The sequence below is a fragment of the Gopherus evgoodei genome, chromosome 3, assembly GCF_007399415.2.
Source record: "Gopherus evgoodei ecotype Sinaloan lineage chromosome 3, rGopEvg1_v1.p, whole genome shotgun sequence".
NCBI classification, from domain to species: Eukaryota; Metazoa; Chordata; order Testudines; family Testudinidae; genus Gopherus; species Gopherus evgoodei.
The window spans coordinates 112,338,281-112,359,969 of NC_044324.1; the positions used below are offsets into that span (position 1 = coordinate 112,338,281).

General features: G+C 38.8%; 1 protein-coding gene across 12 annotated transcripts in view; it reads left to right on the top strand.

The window, feature by feature from the left end:
* EYA4 (EYA transcriptional coactivator and phosphatase 4) overlaps positions 1-21,689 on the top strand; it is a 248,085-nt gene that overhangs the window by 5,615 nt on the left and 220,781 nt on the right. For 11 of the 12 annotated variants that reach the window (XM_030556339.1, XM_030556335.1, XM_030556343.1 and 8 more), the window contains exon 2: positions 16,690-16,791. In XM_030556339.1, coding sequence (XP_030412199.1) covers positions 16,759-16,791 — 33 coding nt within the window. In that variant the 5' untranslated portion in view covers positions 16,690-16,758. Of the gene's footprint in view, positions 1-560; positions 589-16,689; positions 16,792-21,689 lie in introns of those variants that run through there. The other variant, XM_030556338.1, reaches the window with a different exon arrangement.

Genomic DNA, 21,689 nt, shown 5'->3' on the forward strand with positions numbered 1-21,689 from the left:
CTTACTTATAGCAATGTGAAAGCTCAAATGTGAGGAGCACATATCTGGTGAGTGTAAAATTCATTTTATTTGGAAAGCAAGTTTATTTAATATTTGCATTTTGAGTCCATATTATAAATTCTTTTTGGCAATATTACAACCTACTTGGGACACCCACAGAAGGGGCCTCAGTATAAAATAGCTATTAGACTCAAAACCTGAGAACTGGTACTGGACACATGTTCTACGTTTTGCTTAAATATTAAACGTTTTATGTTTTTTCTTAATCCTGTATTAAAACAGACTGGACATTTCTGCACAATCTCGTCACTGAGTGTTCATGCTGACAGGTTTATATATACCACTTGTCACATTTTTCAGCAAAATGGCCACTGCTAATGGCAGGCTCAAAATGCCAAGTATAAGCACTTCATTTTCAAACTTGTCACAGTGTTGTATGGCAAGAAATGATTCCCATAAGAACTTTCAGTGCTGTGCTGAGCAAGGTCAGTGCAGTTTTTTCCGTTTAGATTCATGCTCCTTAGAAAAAGGGGGAAAATCTTTGTGATTTCATACTGGGCAGCTGTTGCTAGAAGTACAGTAGAATGAGTAAGTTTATGGGAAAATGTTTAATTGGTGATTCTGTGTTGCGTGAACATCATTCTTGAGCAATTTATCTGTACAACAATGGAAGAGTGCTATAGCTCTGTTTTGATTTCCTTATACTGTGGCCAGAGTATACATTTTTGTAATTTGTCTCCTCTGTTCATTATAAGACCTTTCATAGACACTGTCTCCCACAAAATACCTGCAGATAGGAGTAATTTCATACTTTTGGTAGCTCTCAACTTTTTTACTTGAAGGTGAATATGTTTTTAATTAATTTGACAATGTAATATTCATAGCATTACACTCTGATGCTAACCCGAGATGACCTATTTACATTGACATTGTCAGCAATGTAAAGAATTATTGCTGCCTTTTTTAAAATTGGGTTGAAGCAGAGTAAGTATTCTGCTACTGACACATCTATAATTAAACCACAAAAATCTGCATCGACATATCAGTAAGAGTCTGACTGAGACAACAAAAGAATAGAAATACAGAGGTAAGCTTGAAAATTCTAACAGAATTCTGCTGGTTATATGCATATAACTCTATTGAAATCAATGCCTTTACATGAATGTAACTGGAAACTTGATTTCACTAGATCCTCAGCTGGTGTAAATCAGTATAGCTGTGTTAAAATCAGTGGAGCTATTCAGCTTTGTACTATTTGAGGATCAGACCCTCTATCTTTATCTTTAACTCAGTCTCTTATGCCTCAGATATTGTTGTACACATGTGTAAGGTTACATGCACGGTTTGTAGATTTCTGCAATATCTAGACAGAACAAAGTGAATTAAAGATAAAGTTTGAATTTTCTCCTTTTTTGAGCTATTCAGACTTATAAAGGAATATTTTGTTTTAATAATTGTTTATAACAGTATTTAAAAGAGCATAAAAGGGAAACTGTGAGCCAACTACATCTCTGGAGCATTGTTTCCATTAAATGTAGTATATCAACTGGCTGTTTTCATTTGTTTTAGGTAATTTTCGTGCTCATGAAAGGGAGCAGTCATAGAACCAAGCATAGTGTAGGTGGGTTATATGCAAATTTCCTTGCCAAGTTCAGTCAGTGCACCTCAGACCCAACCTGCTATTCCAGTTCTGGTCCTCTCAAAGGCAGAGAATAATAATTGTGCTAAAAACTATAGTGGTTCTGTGACCTGGATAACCTTTTTTCTAGGTAATTCATTTTCAGTTTTCGCCTAAACCTACAGCAGGTCTCCATAGGTGAAATGTTAAGGTGGTAATCCATTCTACTGCCTATATTAATATTTATTCTACAATGGTGTGATATAAGGAACTGAAAGTCTATCATGGTAATCTTGGAGTTAATATCTCTTTCACCTCTCAGCCAGATGATTATGTATTCAATTACCATGCCAGGAGTTGACCTTGTAGCTTCCTCTGCCACTTTAGAGCAATAATATTGTGTGTAACTGCAATGAAAATGGTAATATCCTGCAGATGAGTTTCCAACTGCAGACTCTCCTACTCCATTCTGGTAGCTATTAAGATGGGTATTAACAGTTAACTTGTTTTCATATCAAATATTTCATACTTAAGGTATGTGCTATTTCTCTGGGCGGTAGCTGGTACAGTAATCAAATTTTGGCTTAGGCCACAAGTGAAATTGAATTTGGAATGCTCTACATAATCCCTGATGGATACTTAAAACTACCCTGTGGTTTTTGGCTTATTTAGAAATCTATACTCAAGAAGTCACAATTAGAATAGAGCTCAGAGATGCTTCAGAATCAGGAGTTACCTGCATTGGGAGAGTTCTATATAGCACATTTTGGATGTAACACTTCTGGGAAGTTCTGACAAGATTTTTTTTTGGTGACCTTTTAGAGGTAACAGTTCTAGGATTTATCCAATAGTTATGTGGAAATTTAGGTGCAATATGAGATGATGATATACATTTTCCATTTGGGTTCACTTATGTTTCAAAAATTGTTCTTATGAGGGAAAGACAAAGCATAATTTTATTGTCAGAAAACTTTGTCACCAAAACTTATAGCAACAGCTACTGATAGGGTTCTTTTACTGCTGTCCCGTGAAATGAAGTTGAGTCATTTCTCAAAAGTGGCTGTTACTTATCCTTTGCCGTAGAAACGTGTTTAATTTATGGCAACTATTTTTACTGTCACTAAGTATTAACTTACACAATATCATATTGCAGGTGTGTTTCATTTGCAGATAATGTTGTACATCACATCATTTGTTCATTTTTTGTTCTTTTTTTATGAGAGCAATCAGAAACTTTCTAGTGGAAAAAAACTGTAGATGTCTATCAAATGTATCATTTTATACTATGCTTACAGAAGGTACAAAAATGGTATAGTGCATTTTAATATCCAATGCCCAAACTGTTGCCTGACAAATCTAATATGATTATTTGTTTGTGACTTTGTATGCAAGGGTCTTTGAGGGCTGATAATTTTTTTTAAACTTACGTTTGACTGATTCTTTTTAATACGCTTACAATATATTACATAGCAGTGTATCTACTTTTCATAATTACAGCTGCATAGTTAGTGCCCTTCTTTATGGTTTGAAATTCAGCAGTGGTGTGGTACATTATCCTAAGGACGTCCATACCACTTAAGTTCTGCATAGGGACTTCTTGAAGGATCTCCTAGGATCAGAGTGTTCACTAGGGGGTCCAGTATACTGTCTTTATGCTAAAGAAGGGTACTCTGAGCCATGGAGTCAGCATGGAAAACCTTCATTGAAGAGGGGAAGGCCAGAAAAAGCCTATTGGATCCTAATTTCCATGGATTCAGTGGCCTCAACATCCCCCAGAAGTGGAACAGAGGAGTTGTAACCACTATTTCTGTTCATGTAACAACTAAGGTAAAGGTACTAGCCTTTAGGTGGTGAGTGGATTTCACCTTCATAGAAACTGTTGTTCAGCTACATAGAGCCTAAATATGGTATTTCAGTTTTAAAGGGTGGAGTGGATTTTACTCATTGAACCTAAACCAATCTTTATGGTTTTTGTTGGTTTGTTTTTTGTTCTCACAAAGTTGATCTTTGAGTACAGATTTATGCAAAAGCCACGTTACACAAATGAGAACCAGGCCACAAATGTACTTGTGTGTCGGGGGGTGTGAGAGAGGAGGAAGAGAGAAACCTTTTGAAAATCTCCATGCAAATTTAAGGGAAGGCTATTATGCTTTCTGCATCATAGGTCCATGTGAAAAAAATGTTCAACATCCAACACGTACTGATATTTTTATTAAAAATTCTTACAAATTTCCATTAGTTGGCACCCTAACCATTCTGTTATTTTTATTCAGATTATTCTTCAGTGATTCCAGATTAATTGGCTATTGTAATAGAAATTATAAATAATGATTTCCTTTGTTTTTCCTCAATTTCTCTAAGAAACAACCTCTATTCTCCAAGAGTGGTTTCATCAAGAATTACTTATCCTGAGACTGTTTTTGTACACTGTTTTTATATTTCTGATTGTTTAATGCTTCATAGAATGGAGCACCTTTATTCCCAGATCTGCTACTTCAGGGATACTATCAATTTGTACTCTAATACATTTAAAAAAAAAGTTAAAAATAGTTTAGTACCCATAAACCTGAGTCTCCCTTCCAGTTTTTGTGGATTTACAGTCACATTTTCCTATATTTCAAAATATTTTCTTCTCTGCTGCTCTGTTAAAGACTCACACAAACAACAGTGGAACCTGACTATTTAGGGGAAGAGTGAAACAGACTGTATGCAAAGTGTTGTCAAATGCTCAATGTAAAGAAACTAAAAAGGAAAGCGGAGATTTTTTTTTAAACACTTTAATTTCTAGTGATCTTGGGTGTTACTTGTAACAATAGTTAAAAAATGTTCATGTTCATCCAAGTTGGAGGATATTACTGTTCAATGCCCTATTAATATTGTAGTATATCGCTTGAAACAAATTCAGTGTGTTCATAGTATAACAAGTAGACCTGAACATGAATATAATGGTGATTTCCCCCCCCTCCTTAAGTTAGCCATATAAAAGTTTGCTTTTGTTAGATTTCATATCTATGTTTGTGTTCCACAACAGTTCCAATATGACATGCTAAAGGTTATTATCCTAGAAATAATCACATTATCATTGATATTATGCAATCTGAGTTATACATCTAAAGTACTGTTTTAAAAAATAATTTAAAAACTTTGAAAAAATCATGGAGATGTGTGATTTTTTTTTTAAAAAAAGTTGATTGTGTTTGTTTAAGTGTACAGAGTATCCAGTGGTTACAATGGTTCTTTTCTCAGGAGCCTGTTTAAGAAGAACAAAAATGTTTACCTTATAGTTATTTGTTTTCAGTTATTTTCCACACACAAATGCAAGTAAAATGCTTCAGAAAGTCACCAAAATGTGTAATTTTGGAAAACAAAACCAAACCATTGACCCACAAGACCAAAAATAACATAAAATGAATATTTCAAATGGAGTTCTTAAAGTCTTCTCTTTTTGCTTCTCTGCATTACTCATTCCTGAAATTCAGCACATGGTTTTTCTGCATCTAGATAGAAAATAAATGTAGTAGAACATATTATTCATTTGTAAATTAGCTTTTCTTTATTTTTTAGGGGGAGACCAATGGGATTATAGATTGGATTTGATTGCAAGGAGTCTGGAAGAATGCTGGGAAGTAGTCTAGAACTGAGGAGACCTAAATTCAATTCCTTATTCCACCCAGACTTCCTGTGTGACCTTGGGGAAGTCACTTAGCTTTTCTGTTCCTCACCATTTGTAAAATGGGGATAATAACACTTCCTTATCACAGGGGTTTTGTAAGGATAAACACATTAAAAAATTGTGAATCCCTTTGAGATCTACTGATTAAAAGTGCAGCGTACGAGCAAGGTATATTATAAGAGCTAGGCACTATACTAACAAAGAACAAAAAATGATCCTTGCCCCAGAGAGCTTACATATGAAAGCACTGAGGCATTGTTTCACCAAATGTAAACCTCAGACATAGTTTCAGTGCTTTGGTAAGATTTCTGAAGAGATTTTCCTACCTTACCAGCATCCTTTACACCTGTCATTTGGTACCATAGTCATGAACAACAAGTCAAAATATATTCTATTGGCATGCATCCTTCCAATGTTACTCCTCTCCCGTGCTTGTATTACATATGCAACTGATGTATGGACCTCGCTTCTTCACACTCATTGGTGACATTGTTACCAATACTGAGTTCATCTGTTTGCATTCCTATTGTTGCTGCTCTACCAAGTGGCAGCAGATGTCAGAGCCTTGCAGCTCAGTTAAGGTCGGAATCAGTGATACAGAGTATGGATTTTTTTTTTAGCTTAATTTGTTTAGTTTCTCTATATATAGAGATATATCTATATCTACACACACACACACAGAGTCCTTGAACAGAGTTAGTCACAGACAGAACACAAGAAACCACCTCTTTCAGAAAACTCAGCCCAAATACCAATGCTCAGCTCCTACTATGCACCAGAGCAATGGACTCTAATTAGAGATATGAAGGTGGAGAGCAAACTCTCTGATTTTCAACAGCTTCCCTCCTTCCAAACAAACTGAAGTACAAAATAAACACCACAAGCACAATAAGGCTGAATACTGCTCGCACATTAAGAAAGAACTTGTAAGACTATGTAACAATATCATGTAGTTATGCACCTTAACACTATGCTAATAATTAAATTTTTATTTCTGGAGTTTGTAATGTAGAAAAAACTTGGTGGCATGAACTGGATATTTATCTTTATTACCATATTTCATTTTCTAGTATCAATTCACATGTCTGAAAAGGAAAGATGGAAAAATTAAGGGGCAAAAAAAGATTCATGGGACTATTTTTATAGGGAGAAGGCAGGGAGCATAGAATACCATACTTAAATTACGGGTGTAGCAGGCTTCTCTGTGTGCTTTAACATTCCCGACAGTCTTATTGTAGGAAGTTCCTTTATTTCAAGGTGTAGGGACAACATAGTTACTGGTCCGTTGGCTAGCTGCTAGGCTCCTCCCATGAGAACAACTACCAGGAACCAATAGTAGGGCAGTTCCAGACCTCCATTTACCACTGAGCATTGAGGACACCATTTTTCTTTAAAATACACTAGGAGAAGTGTAAATCTTTCCTAATTGGCTTTTTTTCTAATAACTTTTATTTTTACAGTTGGAAATGCCTAATTCTCCCTCTCAGGAGGGTCATTCCTCTGGTGTGTTAGCTAAACTTGCTACCCCATTTCAACATATGTACACATTCATACACACATGCATACCAGATATTATGTTGTACAGGAACAGGATGGCCAAGCAGAGCCCGGGGAAGTGTTCCTCCTGCACTACCTCCCTTCAGCCACTTATCAAAGAGGATATATGCTTATATGCTCATGTACCCAATATAAGTGATCTGTTACTGCCTCTTTGAAGACATTTATTGATGCAAGAAGGGACTGGGTTCCTCTGTCATTGTGTAGGTCCCACAATGTCTCCTACACTCCCTCCACATATATACTAACAAGGTGGTATGTTTCACTTTGAGATAGTAGGATCCAGGGGTGCACTCATTGGCGGGAGAGATCTTTTGGTGAATTCCTAGAGTGGTTGCACAAGCTCAAAATAAAGAAGGAAAAACTCCTTTTGATAAGCAATCCCACTTGGACTGAAGGTATCCTAGATGCAGGCAGTCTTTCAAGACTCTGCAGCACATAAATATGAAACAAAAGATGTTTTCTCCACTAAGAGTCACTGGACAGATTCAGGGGTTAGCAGGGCTTGCTAAGATGAAATAAGCCCTCCAATAAGTCCTTGGCATGATACCTTCTCCATTCAGTTGCAGATCAAAGTCTAGATAGAGGAAAGAAACTCAACATTTTGCAAGTCATTAGTAGGCAGAGAAGTGAGTGTTGGAATTTGTACAAAGAGCTTCACAGAGCTTTCAAATTCTTCCAAGAGAAGATTCCCATCTCCACAAAATTCAAAATATCTAAAATCAGAAAATTGTGAAGGATGCAATATTTCATCCTCTAGGAATGGGAACAACAGAACAAGTCCTGTAAGAGGAAGAAAGGAAAGGAGAGTATTCTATGTTAATCACAGTTCCCAGCACTTGGAAAACATTTAGTAGACTGAATTCCATCAGCTTGAATTCAGGTGGTGAAGTCTGCTTACCCTAAGAGTATGTCTACACTATGGGATTATTCCAATTTTACATAAACCGGTTTTGTTAAACAGATTGTATAAAGTCGAGTGCACGCGGCCACACTAAGCACATTAATTTGGCGGTGTGCGTCCATGTACCGAGGCTAGCATCGATTTCTGGAGCGTTGCACTGTGGGTAGCTATCCCATAGTTCCCGCAGTCTCCCCCACCCACTGGAATTCTGGGTTGAGATCCCTATGCAAAAACAGTGTCGCGGGTGATTCTGGGTAAATGTTGTCACTCAATCCTTCCTCCGTGAAAGCAACGGCAGACAATCATTTCGCACCCTTTTTCCCTGGATTGCCCTGGCAGATGCCATAGTATGGCAATCATGGAGCCCGTTTTGTATTGTCACTGTCACCGTATGTATACTGGATGCTGCTGACAGACGTGGTACTGCAGTGCTACACAGCAGCATTCATTTGCCTTTGCATGGTAGCAGAGACGGTTACCATCCCTATTACATTGTCTGCCATTATAAATTGGCGCTGAGATGATGGTTATCAGTCATTTTGTACCATCTGCTGTTGTCATGGGTGTTCCTGGTTGGCCTTGCTGAGGTCGGCTGGGGGCGCATGGACAAAAATGGGAATGACTCCCTGGGTCATTCCCTTCTTTACATTTTGTCTAAAAATAGAGTCAGTCCTGCCTAGAATATAGAGCAAGTGTACTAGAGAGCCAGAGAGCACAGCTGCTCCATGTCAGAGCCCCAGAGATCCCGCAGAAATGATGAGCTGCATGCCATTCTAGGGGGTGCTCCTGCGACAACCCTACCCATTGCTTCCCTCCTTCCCCAACCCTCCTGGGCTACTGTGGCAGTGTCTCCCCATTTATGTGATGAAGTAATAATGCAGGAATAAGAAACACTGACTTTTTAGTGAGATAAAATGAGGGGGAGGAAGCCTCCAGCTGCTATGATAGTCCAGGCAGGACATTAAAGGGGGGGGGAGAAGAGCGCGGCCTCCCGCTGCTATAGTCCAGGCAGTACAGAATCTTTTCTTTAGACATGAAAGCGGGGGGCTGATAGAGCTCAGCCTCCAGTTGCTATGATGAGGACGGTTACCAGCCGTTCTGTACCATCTGCCGGGAATGACTGGAAGTCATTCCCATTTTTACCCAGGTGCCCCTGGCCGACCTCACCGAGGCCAGCCTGGAGCACTCACAGGCTGCTGCTGCTGATGGATAGCAGTCATATTGTACTGTCTGCCACTGGGAAGGGGATGCTGGTGTTCAGCGCTGCAGCACCCCGTCTACAAGCAGCATGCAGTAGACATAGGGTGACATTGAAAAAAGGCGAGAAACGTTTTTTTCCCTTTTCTTTCGGGGGGCGGGGGGGAAAGGGTATAAATTGATGACATATACCCTGAAACACCTGGGAAAATGTTTTTGATCCTTCAGGCATTGGGAGCTCAGCCAAGAATGCAAATGCTTTTCGGAGACTGCGGGGACTGTGGGATAGTTGGAGTCCTCAGTACCCCCTCCCTCCCTCCCTCCATGAGCGTCCATTTGATTCTTTGGCTTTCCGTTACGCTTGTCACACAGCACTGTGCTGTGGACACTGTATCATAGCCTGGAGATTTTTTCAAATCCTTTGGCATTTCGTCTTCTGTAACGGAGCTCTGACAGAACAGATTTGTCTCCCCATAAAGCAATCAGATCCAGTATCTCCCATACGGTCCATGCTGGAGCTCTTTTTGGATTTGGGACTGCATCGCCACCTGTGCTGATCAGAGCTCCACGCTGGGCAAACAGGAAATGAAATTCAAAAGTTTGTGGGGCTTTTCCTGTCTACCTGGCCAGTGCATCCGAATTCAGATTGCTTTCCAGAGCAGTCACAATGGTGCACTGTGGGATACCACCTGGGGGCCAATACTGTCGATATGCGACCACACTAACCCTAATCCAACATGGCAATACCGATTTCAGTGCAACTCCCCTCGTCGGGGAGGAGTACAGAAATCGGTTTAAAGAGCCCTTTATGTTGATATAAAGGGCTTCGTTGTGTGGACAGGTTCAGGGTTAAATTGGTTTAACGCTGCTAAATTCGGTTTAAACACTTAGTGTAGACCAGGCCTAAGTAATCCTAGGGTTCTCCTACAAACCTGTTTTCTGCCCTCCGTAGGAATCCTTATCCTTCAAAGGAACATTGAAAATACCACATGAGGTAAATCTCACTGCATTTCCCGTGTACTTTCTCTCCATGTACACCTCTACCCTGATATAACGTGGTCCTCAGGAGCCAAAAAATCTCACCGCCTTACAGGTGAGACTGTGTGTTATATTGGGTTTGGTCCAGCTTCCCTGATGGTGATTTAAAGGGCCCAGTGCTCCAGTTGCTGTGGGGAGCCCCAGGCCCTTTAAATCACCACCGGAGCTCTGGCAGCGGGGCTTGGGTGGAGATTTAAAGGGCCTGGGGCTCCTTGCAGCAGCCAGAGCCCTGGGCCCTTTAATTCACTGCCGGAACTCTGGCAGTGGGGCTCGGGCGGTGATTTAAAGGGCCTGGAGCTCAACACGAATTCGGATATAATGCGGTAAAGCAGCAGGGCTTGGGTGGCACTTTAAAGGGCCCGGGGCTCCCCGCTGCTTTACTGCGTTATATCTGAATTCACGTTATATCGGGTCGCGTTCTATCGGGATAGAGGGATATTGGTTTTCCTCAAGAGCAGCATCTGCCTATGTTATCAGACTGTCATGACAGCAATTTTTTTCTTTATCAATTATTTATTATATTTAAAACATTTAAAGTTCTTTAGTGATTTATTCTCCTTTGCAATTAGAAATAGATATCTCATTTTGTTGTAGGGTTGTTTTTAGTAGGATCAGCATTTCTTTCTACGAAGTACAGCATTCACACTACTCAAAGGGAAAATATAAAAGTTAAGCCTATAAAATTAAAAAATATTTAACTGCAAGCTATCAAAACCCAGCTATTCTAAGACTACAGTATGAGATGCTAAGAGTCTTTATAAGAACACACTGTAGAAAAACTAACTGCTTTCTACTCCTGCTAAAAACAGGAAAGACAGACAGCTGGACACTTTGGGTGGGATTTTCAGAAGGACTCATCTTTGGCCTAATGTTGCTCCAAGGCTTCCATAGGAACAAGGTTAGGCAGTCACTGAGCACATTTGAAAATCCCATCTTTTATGCATACATCTGAAGAATCTCTATGTTGTGGGTAGAAGACGTGCCAGAACCCTTAACAGTGTGCAAAAATTAAGTACCCAAAGTGAAATCCTGGTCACTTGAAATCAGATAGTTTTGCCATAGACTTCAGTGGTGCCAGGATATTGCCCTGAGTTTTGAGAAAGGTTGGAATATTTCTGGAGAGAGAGAGAAGACATAGGGGTATAGGATGAGTAGTGCAGCAGTCAGCATGCTCTGAGAAGGCAAACCAGAAGAGAAAGCTGGAACTGAACTTTTTTTCCCCTTATTGTTAATTTAAGTATTAGTCAAATTAAAACCCAGGAAAGGGGCAATTTTTGTACCTCCACACAGTGTGTGGACATGGTTTAAAGTGCAGGTTGGCAAAACAACTGATCATATATACAAGCCTTCCCACGAGCACCAACCTATGAAGAGTTTAAAATAAATAAAAAGCTTCTATAGTCCTTGACTTCTAAGACATTTTAACTCGCTTTAATTATTGCACATGCTGATCGTGATCATGCAGTCATTATTGGAGACGTCAGTAGGAGTTTTGGCTATAGCTTTAAAGTAGCGTTTTGTTTGTCAAACTAATCGGTTTTTACTTCCAGAATTTAGATATGATAACTATTAGGTTTTTGTTTCCACAAAATCCAAAATCCTTTTCTCTCATGAAGTATGCCTTAAAATTGTATGGAATAAATATGACCTGTTGTATTGTGTCTTGCTAGTTGAGTTTAAAATGGGGAGTGAACAAAATAATAAGATTTATTATTGATTGGATTTAAAATAAGGGGGGAATGGTTGAAAATAATAGCTTTTTTTTTTGTTGGGCAAGAACACAAATGTTTTTTTTCTTTTATGATTGTCTTATGTAAGAAAAATTTTAAGTCAAGAGTAGGAAGAAAAAGATTCTATTATTACTTTTTAATCTACTACTCCTAATACCAAAACTACTGTTTACATTACTTTATATTTGTCCCAGACACATCGCTTTTATTCCACATATGACAGTTCTCCCTCAAAATTACTCATCCTATTCCTTCTCTGAACATGATGCCATTGGAAACTCTGAGAAAGCAGCATAGTGCTTTCATGCCCCTTTAAAAGATTCTTTTACAGTGAAATTGTTATGATGGAACAGCATTTTTTAATTTAATTGAATAGTATTCATTGCACTGGAATACACAGCTCAGTATCCAATGAAATCAAAAGCTTTGAGTTGCTTCATGCATTTTATGCACTTTATTTTCATGAATATTTTCTTTTAACACCAGAATAAGTTAATATTACAATAAGTCACATATATAATATACAGACAAGTAGGTAAAATAATGTTGTAAAAAAGCATTTCCAATTTAGGACATGCCAATTTGTGATTGCCTGTGCATCTTTAATTCCACCTCCTATGAATTCATTCTGTGCGCAGGAGTCTTATGTAAAAATAATGTAATTAGAGTATGTCATCAAGGGTATTCTGCACTGAATAGGGAATTATTCATTCCTTATTATCTTCCCTAGGGCTCTCATTGATATACTATCTCAGTGCCTCACAAATATTAATGAAATTATCTCCTTATCACCCTTGTGATATAAGAGTGGATGCTGAGGTATTCTCCTTAATTTACAGATGGGGGAGTTGAGACAAGCCTGAGGCCACACACTGGAAGAGTGGCAGAGCCAGGATTAGAATTCATGTCCTTCTTTCTTCTGATGCTGTTAATTTCTGCAAACCAAAGTACCTTAATTCTAGCTCCCATTGACATCAGTTGCAGTTGAGTACTGAGAACTTCTATATATCTGTATGAGGTATCTCACGTTGGGAACTCAGAAAATGAGGAATGCATAGTTATAGCCACCTGTCAAACTTTTGTATCAGGTGGCTTCCTCAGCATCAAATAGAAAGTCTGTGGAAGAGAGAAATCTCTTTGTGGGTGTCAAAATAAGAACATAAGAACGGCCGTACCGGGTCAGACCAAAGGTCCATCTAGCCCAGTATCCTGTCTACCGACAGTGGGCAATGCCAGGTGCCCCAGAGGGAGTGGACCTAAGAGGCAATGATCAAGTGATCTCTCTCCTGCCATCCATCTCCATCCTCTGACAAACAGAGGCTAGGGACACCATTCCTTATCCATCCTGGCTAACAGCCATTTACGGACTTAACCACCATGAATTTATCCAGTTCTCTTTTAAACGCTGTCACCTTCCTTAATCATAAGACCATCTTTTCTCTTTATTTATTTTCCTATTTTATTCTCTACTCACATTCCAATTTCAAGAGCAAATGAGGCAGTGATCCTACAAACAGAATAATTCACTACATAACCCTTATTAATTCCTAGAGCATCTATTCTGTGCACTGAATGAGTCAGGGATCCCTTGGAAAAAATAGTATATGACCATATAATTAATCACTATCATAATGCATATGCATAATGGGGGCCCAATTAAGGCTGCATGGGCAGGTTATTATGGTAGGCCCCACAGACTTCCCTATACTTTGAAAAGGTAATTTTTATTGAAGCAAGGGGAGGACACTTTCTCCTCCTAAATGATCTATGTTAGAGGAGAATGCAGAAAAGACAATACTGTTTTGGAGCTCCATTTACCTAAGTTATTCTGGAGGCAGTTTGAGACCCTGTAGCAGTCTAGAAATGGAAGGGTGCAAACAGCTGAAAGCTACCTTCGTTCTCCAGTCCCCATAGCTGAAAGTTTTGTGTTGCACTTCCAAGAAGTGCAGTACAAAATCTCATCCTACAGGTTTTGGATCAACTGGAACACTCCCCATCAATCTGATTATTTCCTCATAACCCTAACTTTCTGCTGAATAGAAGATTGCAAACAGTCACTGCTATTGGACAGACCACAACCTTGCTGTCTTCTAAGCCAAAATCATTTTTTAAAGCATCATATGTATTACTTACAAGCAGCTTAAGGGAGTTATCAAAATTGTTTTTCATTGCTCTTAACTTACGTGTGTATCACTAGTAAGAGACGCATGTTTCTGTTCTAGATCCAGTTCTGGAATTACAGCTTTAAACCTGATGAAGTGTTTTATGCACCAAGATAAAAAAAATATGCATTTGTTGATCAGGAAGTCAGGAATCCTCCTAATTAAGACACTTCTTGAAAAGATAAAATTTTTATCTCGAAGCATAAAACACTTCTCAGCTTTAAAGCCACATCTGTGAGGACTGGATCAAGAACAGAAACATATGTTTTTCTTCTTACTGGCTTGCCTGTGAGTTTAAAACCATTAACAGTTTTTTAAAAACAGTCGAAGACAGTTAAAAACACTTGCAATATAATAGGAATAACAGTACTATCCTTCTCTTTTTACATCTGGTTTTCTTGATAGGATAAACTACATGATTGAATTGGTAACTGGATTATTGGCTCATAAAACAGCACAAGGTTGCTATTATCCCATAATTTTATATCTTTATTAGGGAGTAATGCAGGTCTTATTTGAATCACTGAATTATCTAATAGCTTCCCCACCCCTTACAAATTTGTAGAACTAACCCTAAAGAATAGGGTCTCAATATAATTGATATAGTCATCATTATAAAATTGTGTAAATAATTAATGTTTGTGATTATTTACGATGATAGTTTTAGCTTGGTTCAAAATGTAACATCATTTGAGCTCTTAAAATATTAAGAGTACAGTACAAGATATTTACCTAAGTATTAATTCAGGAATTATTTAATCATAACAGTTCACTTGACTTTTGAGACAACATAAAGATAAGCAATATAGCTCTCCTTATAGTATCATAGTACATTTGTGCAAAGTTACAATAGGTCTAACTGAGCCAGCAAAAACGTTTTGAAATTGATGAAAAATATCAGGCATATTCAGAGTAATACAACTTATTATACAAGTGACATCTCTAATTATACATTCCTGTGGTGGTATTTCACTTATAAATCATTCAATAAAGACCAATTAACTAATCAACTTCTTTCCAAGTTCTATGTGGCATTGGCACATATTTAATCATTTATTTGCCAGTGGTATCAGTGTGAATAGAATTCATTTATGTGTATATTTTTGGAAGTGTATACACAAACTCTCTGGGTGAAATCTTAACTACACTTAAGTTAATGGCAATGGGGCAAGAAGTGTATAAGTAAATTATTTAAAATATCAACAAGCTCTGTTCTTTCAAGAAAAGGTGTGACAGCTGTCTGTATTGACTTCAGTTGGATTTGGATCCAGCTGTTAAAGATGTGAAAATGAGACCACTGGTGCTAGGTATTATGGAAGCATCATTCATTTATGGTTCCATAGTTAAGGTTGAGTTGAGTTGAGCACTTAAAGCAGGAATTCAGCCACTTTGTTTATGTATGAAGTATTAGTCTTTGAGTGCAGAATTCATTTTCTAAGTGTTTACAAGTACTTGATTAATTAGTGTTTGTGGGCTGCAGGATGGGGTAGATTTGAGAGGTAGGAAGGGAGGGAAATGTAGAGAGGCGCAAGAGGCAGGTGGAATTTGAGGTTTGTGTGCACAGGAGAATGTGGAGGGCAGGAGAGAGTGGGATACAGCCCCAGCTGCTTTTGTAGAGCTCTTATGGTGTCAATGCAGCTTAGCTGGCAGGTGTGCTCCAGCTGCTTTGTGCTGCTCCAGAAGGACATAAAGTAGCTGGAGCATACTGGTGAATATTGTCATAGAAGTTAAAATTTAAAATAAACTATTTAAAATTGCTAATTCATATCTTCAAATCATTAGAAATATCACCTGGTAACTTTTTTCTTTAGATTTCTTGTTTACTCTTCATGTATAAATTTTTTTTTGATTAAACACAACCAAAAAAAAGGAAACAAAACAACAAAGGGCAAAGAGTGCATTCAAACAAACAATGAAGTATGTATTTCCCTAGTTTAACATGTTTGGATTTCTTTGCAGGTTAACTTGACTCTGAGTGTCCTACATTTATTATGCTTGGCATTTTACCCTAAATTACTGCTGTGTACTCTCAACCTTAATGTCATGTTAACATCATTTTGGTCTAGTAAAATGGCCAAGGCTCTGTAGTTAGGGTTGCAGTAGTCATTACACCACTGATCTCTGAAGTCACAAAATGTGCATACTTCAAATTTCATCATTTGATGCAGTGATGTGGGTTACTCATTCTATTGGAGAAGGTATAGAGACAGAAGATAATTAGGGTAATGCCCATCATTTAACGCACTGTAGGGAGCTGCCTGCTTTAAGTCACTTTGTGTATTTTGTTTAACCCTAAAGGAGTTAAATGGACATTAGAAATAAGATAACATTATGATAATTACATAATAATCTTTTTCCGCTAGCTGCGTAATGAGTATCATCAATAGTAATCTTTAAATGAGTATTATGTGTTTTTGTTCTGTGTTCTATAACCACCTTTCTAATATTTACATCCAAAAGTTATCTTTTGCTGTCTATTTAAATAGCTGCATTCATTAAACATTTTTAGCTTTTCTTCTGCTTTGTTTTCAGAACATTTTTTTTCTGGCAGGAGCTGAAGAATTATTACTTAAATGTGTGTTTCTATTTGTGTGTTTCAAATAGTTTCTGCTTTCCAAAATGACACTATGCATATTGAAACACAGAGTAAAATCCTGGCCCCATTGGAGTCAGTGGGAGCTTTGCCATTGACTTCAGTGGGGCCAGGATTTCACCCAGAATGTTTGTTACTACTGGACGTGCTTTGGAAGTAATAATTAGATCATGACGCTTTTTTCTATCTTTCTTTCTTTCTTTTTTTTTAAATGTAGAAACTTCAATTGTAATTTAAAGGGAAGATACTTCTATTGTGGGTGGAAAGAAAAAGAAAAGTTACCTCCATGGAAGATTCTCAGGATTTAAATGAACAATCAGTAAGTACAAATTCAGTGAAGTTTTATCAAAGAAATTGCCATAGTGTTCTGTATGCCATGTTCAAAAGGATGCCTTCAGAAATTTCTCTTTGAGAATGGATGTGAGAATTGTATCAGTACTGGTTTCTTTGAACAAAAAGACCCTGGGGACCTTCTGGGAATCTAGGTTCAAATAACATTTTAGGTCAGAGGTGAAGTGAGTTTTCTGGTCTCACCGTTGTCTATTCTTGCACATTACAAAATCACCACACAGTTCAGCAGGGTTTGGCAGAACTGAAATAGTAAGCGTTGATGGACATAATTGAGGTACACTGGAAGAACAGTGGAGACCTTGCATAGCATCTGTCTGCATTGTGTCTGGCTCAAATCATTCTGTCAAAATATACTTTCATATTGTCTGTATTGTGAATTCACACACACACAGAGCTATTTCAGTGAGGTTAAAATCTGATAAATGTTAACATTTATAGAAAATTAAGGCTAATATGCCTTGTCTTACTAGTTATGCTGGAGGAAGATCTTACATACAGTGGGCCAAATTCTATAGATATATTGGTACATTCCCACTGAAACCAGTGTATTGCACTGATATAAGTGAGAGCAAAATGTATGCTGCTATACATAGGCCAGCAACATGTGTTCATGAAAGAACTGGTAGCTCTAACTCTGCAACTCATTGCTTTTACTTTGCAAGATCTTTTAGAACATAAGCATATTATAAGCATAACAATTTTTGTGGGAGAAGTTTAAAGCATGAAACATTTAATTTAGCAAGAAAGGGAGCAATGTGTACAAGGTTCCTTACCATAAAGATAAGGACATTTATTCCTTAGGCTGCATATTAACTCCCTCCCTACCAAAGACCATTCACTTTATTGCTGAATAATTACCCTGCGTATGGAATGCCTATTCTAAATTAAATAACTTGGGGCTCTATCATGACTCAAAAACCTTCACATGAACGATAAAAGGGAGGGCCCCTTGTTCCATGCAGTGGGTGTTCCATAGTCTGGAGACCTATTTAAGGGGGTGGGGGAGGGCTAGAGCTATTGGTTAGTTGGAAGAAGTGGGCAGGTGAAGGGGGGAAGTTGTGCATCATCTTCCCTTGGTCCTGCAGCGATCATCCCAAAAGATAATATAGGGGATTCCCTCCATAGTGCTGGAGGGAGCTGTGGCCAGGATAGTGCATGGTAGTGTTGCTACAATGGAGCTTAACTGCTAAGTACCGGGAACAAGAGCTGCAGGGTCGCTGGACTGCTACAGAAGTGCAGAGTCACTGTATGGAAGGCTTTGGCTCATTCTGATCTTCCTGGGACTCCAAGCATCTGAGGGGATCAGCAGAGACTGGGGACTGGTTCCATGTCCTATGTTGCAGAGCATGCAGAGAATCCTGCCTCATCCTCCTTTGACAGAAAGATTGGGAAAAATCTTGGAGATTTCTTGTCCTTTTTCTCTAAGGAGTAATTGGGTGGCACAGTATTTTTATGTCTGATACATTCAGGTACACCATCTGCATAATGGACTAGTAACATTTTATTGTAACACAGACTTTTGTAGGTAATAAAAGTGCAGAGAAGAATCTGAGAACAGTACTTTCAGTTTTTCATTCTTAAAATTTCAGTCAGAATAAAAGGATTTCTTCCTTTTTGGATAGTGGGGAAAAATAATTCACTCCTTGACTGACAACCTTAAGTTTAAGATTTTATGCTGAAACATGTTTTCATGGGTGATTTAAATATCCTTTAAAATAATTGTTGAAACATTGTGGTGGTACTACACGGTACAGCTGTATTTATCTAACATAGGGGTTCTCCAACTTCGCTGTGCCGCAACCCACTTCTGACAACAAGAGCTCAGGAGTAGGGACTGAAGCCTGAACCCAGCCGACCCCTGCCTCCCTGGGCCAGGATCAAACCAAACTCCAAGGGCTTCAGCCCTGGGGAGTGGGGCTGTAACCTGAGCCCTTCTGCAGTGGGACTCAGTCTTCGGCTTCAGCCCCAGGCCTCTCAGCAAGTTTAACACCAGCCCTGGCAAGCCCATTAAAATGGGTTGCGACTGACTTTGGGGTCCTGAGCCACAGTTTGAGAACTGCTGATCTAACATATTCCCAACCAGAACTCGAGTGTGTAAGAATTAAATGGCATCCTTATTAAATAAAGTTATATAAAGGTCATAAATAACTTTATAAGTAAAGATTCTTGTCTTTTCATACCTGAGGTAATTCCTCTGTGCAATTGCCTAATTAACAGAAAATAGATCCATAAATTTAAACTTAGTACAAAAAGATGTATATTATTGGTCATGATGGTTAAACTGTTTTTGCAACATTGGATGTTTGATAAGTGCATATTTAACAGCCTTTTTAATATTAAACGTAGTCTATTTTCCATAATATTCTTCATAGTTAAAATGTAGCTTTCAACTATTATATGAAAACCATCTAACAAATTACAAGGTGAGGTGAAAGTTGAGCTCTGATAATTATTGTATATGGAGGCAGCACTTGCTGTCATTACACTGTTATTAATGGTATAATGCTTAATGGCACAGAGGATCATAAATTCAAGGCAGGATTTATGCTTTTTAGCTCTGCTGACATTATATGTGGTGGTGGTGTTAGTATATTACACACCGATAGGCCCCAACAGATTTCTGGGTGCCATCATGCTAAGGCAGTAGTAAGAAATAGTCCCTGCCCTGAAGAGCTTACAGTCTAAATCAAGGGTTCTCAAACTGGGAGTCCTGACCCCTCAAGGGGTTGCAAGGTTCTTATGTGGGGGGTTGCAGGCTTTCAGCCTCCACCCCCAATCCCCGCTTCACCTCCAGCATTTATAATAGTGTTAAATGTGCTTTGAATTTACAGGGGGGGTTGCACTCAGAGGCTTGCAGTGTGAAAGGGATCACAGTATAAAAGTTTGAGAACCTCTGGATAGACAAGACAGACAGACAGGGTGGGAGAAAGGAAATAGTTTCCTCTAGTGCCTAACAAAGTAGTGCCACATTGTTCCCCTATGCTGCCAATGCAATTGTTATGTGCTGGGCAATGGTTCATTTTAGTCCAGGACAGCACTATATTGGTATTGCGTGGGAATGCATTCTTTTGTAACTGTTTTATTGACAGATGATGATGATGATGATGGATTGCTTTACATTTAGAAGTTCCCAGAAATGACAGGTTGTTTGTTCAGAGTGACAGGAGGGCAAGACAAATAAATTTTAAATCTGTGAACCATTGCATCTAAATTAACCTTATTTTTATTATGCAACAGTCTCAGCAAGAATTCAACGTGATCACCGTTAGTCCTAAATTGCTTAGTACACCTTTGCCTCAATATAATGCTGTCCTTGGGAGCCAAAAAATCTTATGGCGTTATAGGTGAAACCACGTTATATCGAACTTGCTTTAATCCACTGGAGTGCGCAGCCCCCCCGCTCTCCCTGGAGCGCTGCTTTACCGCATTACATCCGAATTTGTGTTATATCAGGTCGCGTTATATTGAGGTAGAGGGGTAGTATATTTTGGAAATGGTTGTCCCATCTTCCTGAGCCAAACGTTGAAGACTGAAAAAGCAAAACAAGATAAAGGGGGAAAAACAAAGCTATATGAAATAATTCTTCCAGGTGGTGTCAGCTGCAACAAGGGCCACGTTCAATATCTAGGAGTTTCTCTTAACATTACAAAACAGGATTGGCTTGAGCCCCCATCCAGTAATCTGGGAAAACTGAACACCACCCCTAGGCACCTTGATAGGTCTGTCTACAAAGAAAAACATACTTCTGGTCAGTCAGCAAAGAAAAACCTGCGGCTGGCCCATGCCAGCCAACTCAGGCTCACAGGGCTTGGGCTGTGGGGCTGTTTCATTGCTGTGTAGACTTTCAGGCTAGAGCCCGAGATCTGGGACCATCCCACCTTTCAGAGTCCAGAGCCTGGGCTGAAACCAATACCTGAACATCTACACCTCAATTAAACAGCCACTTAGCCTGAGTCAGCTGGCACAGGCCAGCTGTAGGTTTTTAACTGCAGTGTAAACATACCCTAGGATTTCAGTCCAGCAGGTAGAAACTCCTGTCCTCAACCTCTCTAATATCTACTTGGCTTTGGCATCACCACCCCCTCAATTAGGGCATGCTAAGTATATTTCTGCTGCCCTTTACTCATGCAATGAGGATAAAAACATTTCATTATCTCTGCATTCAATAGTAAAGTGAATTGTTACCTAAAACAGGCAAAATTGATCACTTTGCCATAGCAAGTCTGTCTGCTGGTCACTCAGGCATAGTATTCATGTCTATGCAAATATGGTCTGCTGCTGAGGTTTTTTCCACCAGTTCATCACTTATGCATGACTAAAAAACCCATGAGCCACTTATTTTATTCAGCCCATAAATACATGATTGAACCACCAGGTTTTCAAAAGTAATTGCAATAAAATAGAAAAGAATCACTCTAAAATGGACAACGCTAAAGTTTCCAGGCCTGTCATAAGTATCAGCAATTTTTGATTTCAGTGACCACGATGTGCTGTTGACTCCTTAGGGAGTAGAGAGACAATGTGGATAAGGTAATATCTGTTATTGGACCAACTTCTGTTGGTGAAGGAGACCAGTGTTTTGATCTACACAGAGCTCTCCAGCTTCTTTGGGGAGTAGATTGTGTGTGTGTGTAGCGGTCCCACCCCAAGGTTTTAGTAAGTCACTGAAGAAGACTGTGAGGTGTTTTGGGGTGCATTGTCAGCCATAGGCTGCTTATACTCATTTTTATTTTTTTCATCAAACCCAAAATACTGTAATCTCAGTGTCTGACTGTGGATCTGAATGACAGTGAACTGGTCATAATTCAACCCAAGTAAGGCAGGTGGGATGGTGGTTGGAGGAGAAACTGAGCAATGGGTATGTGA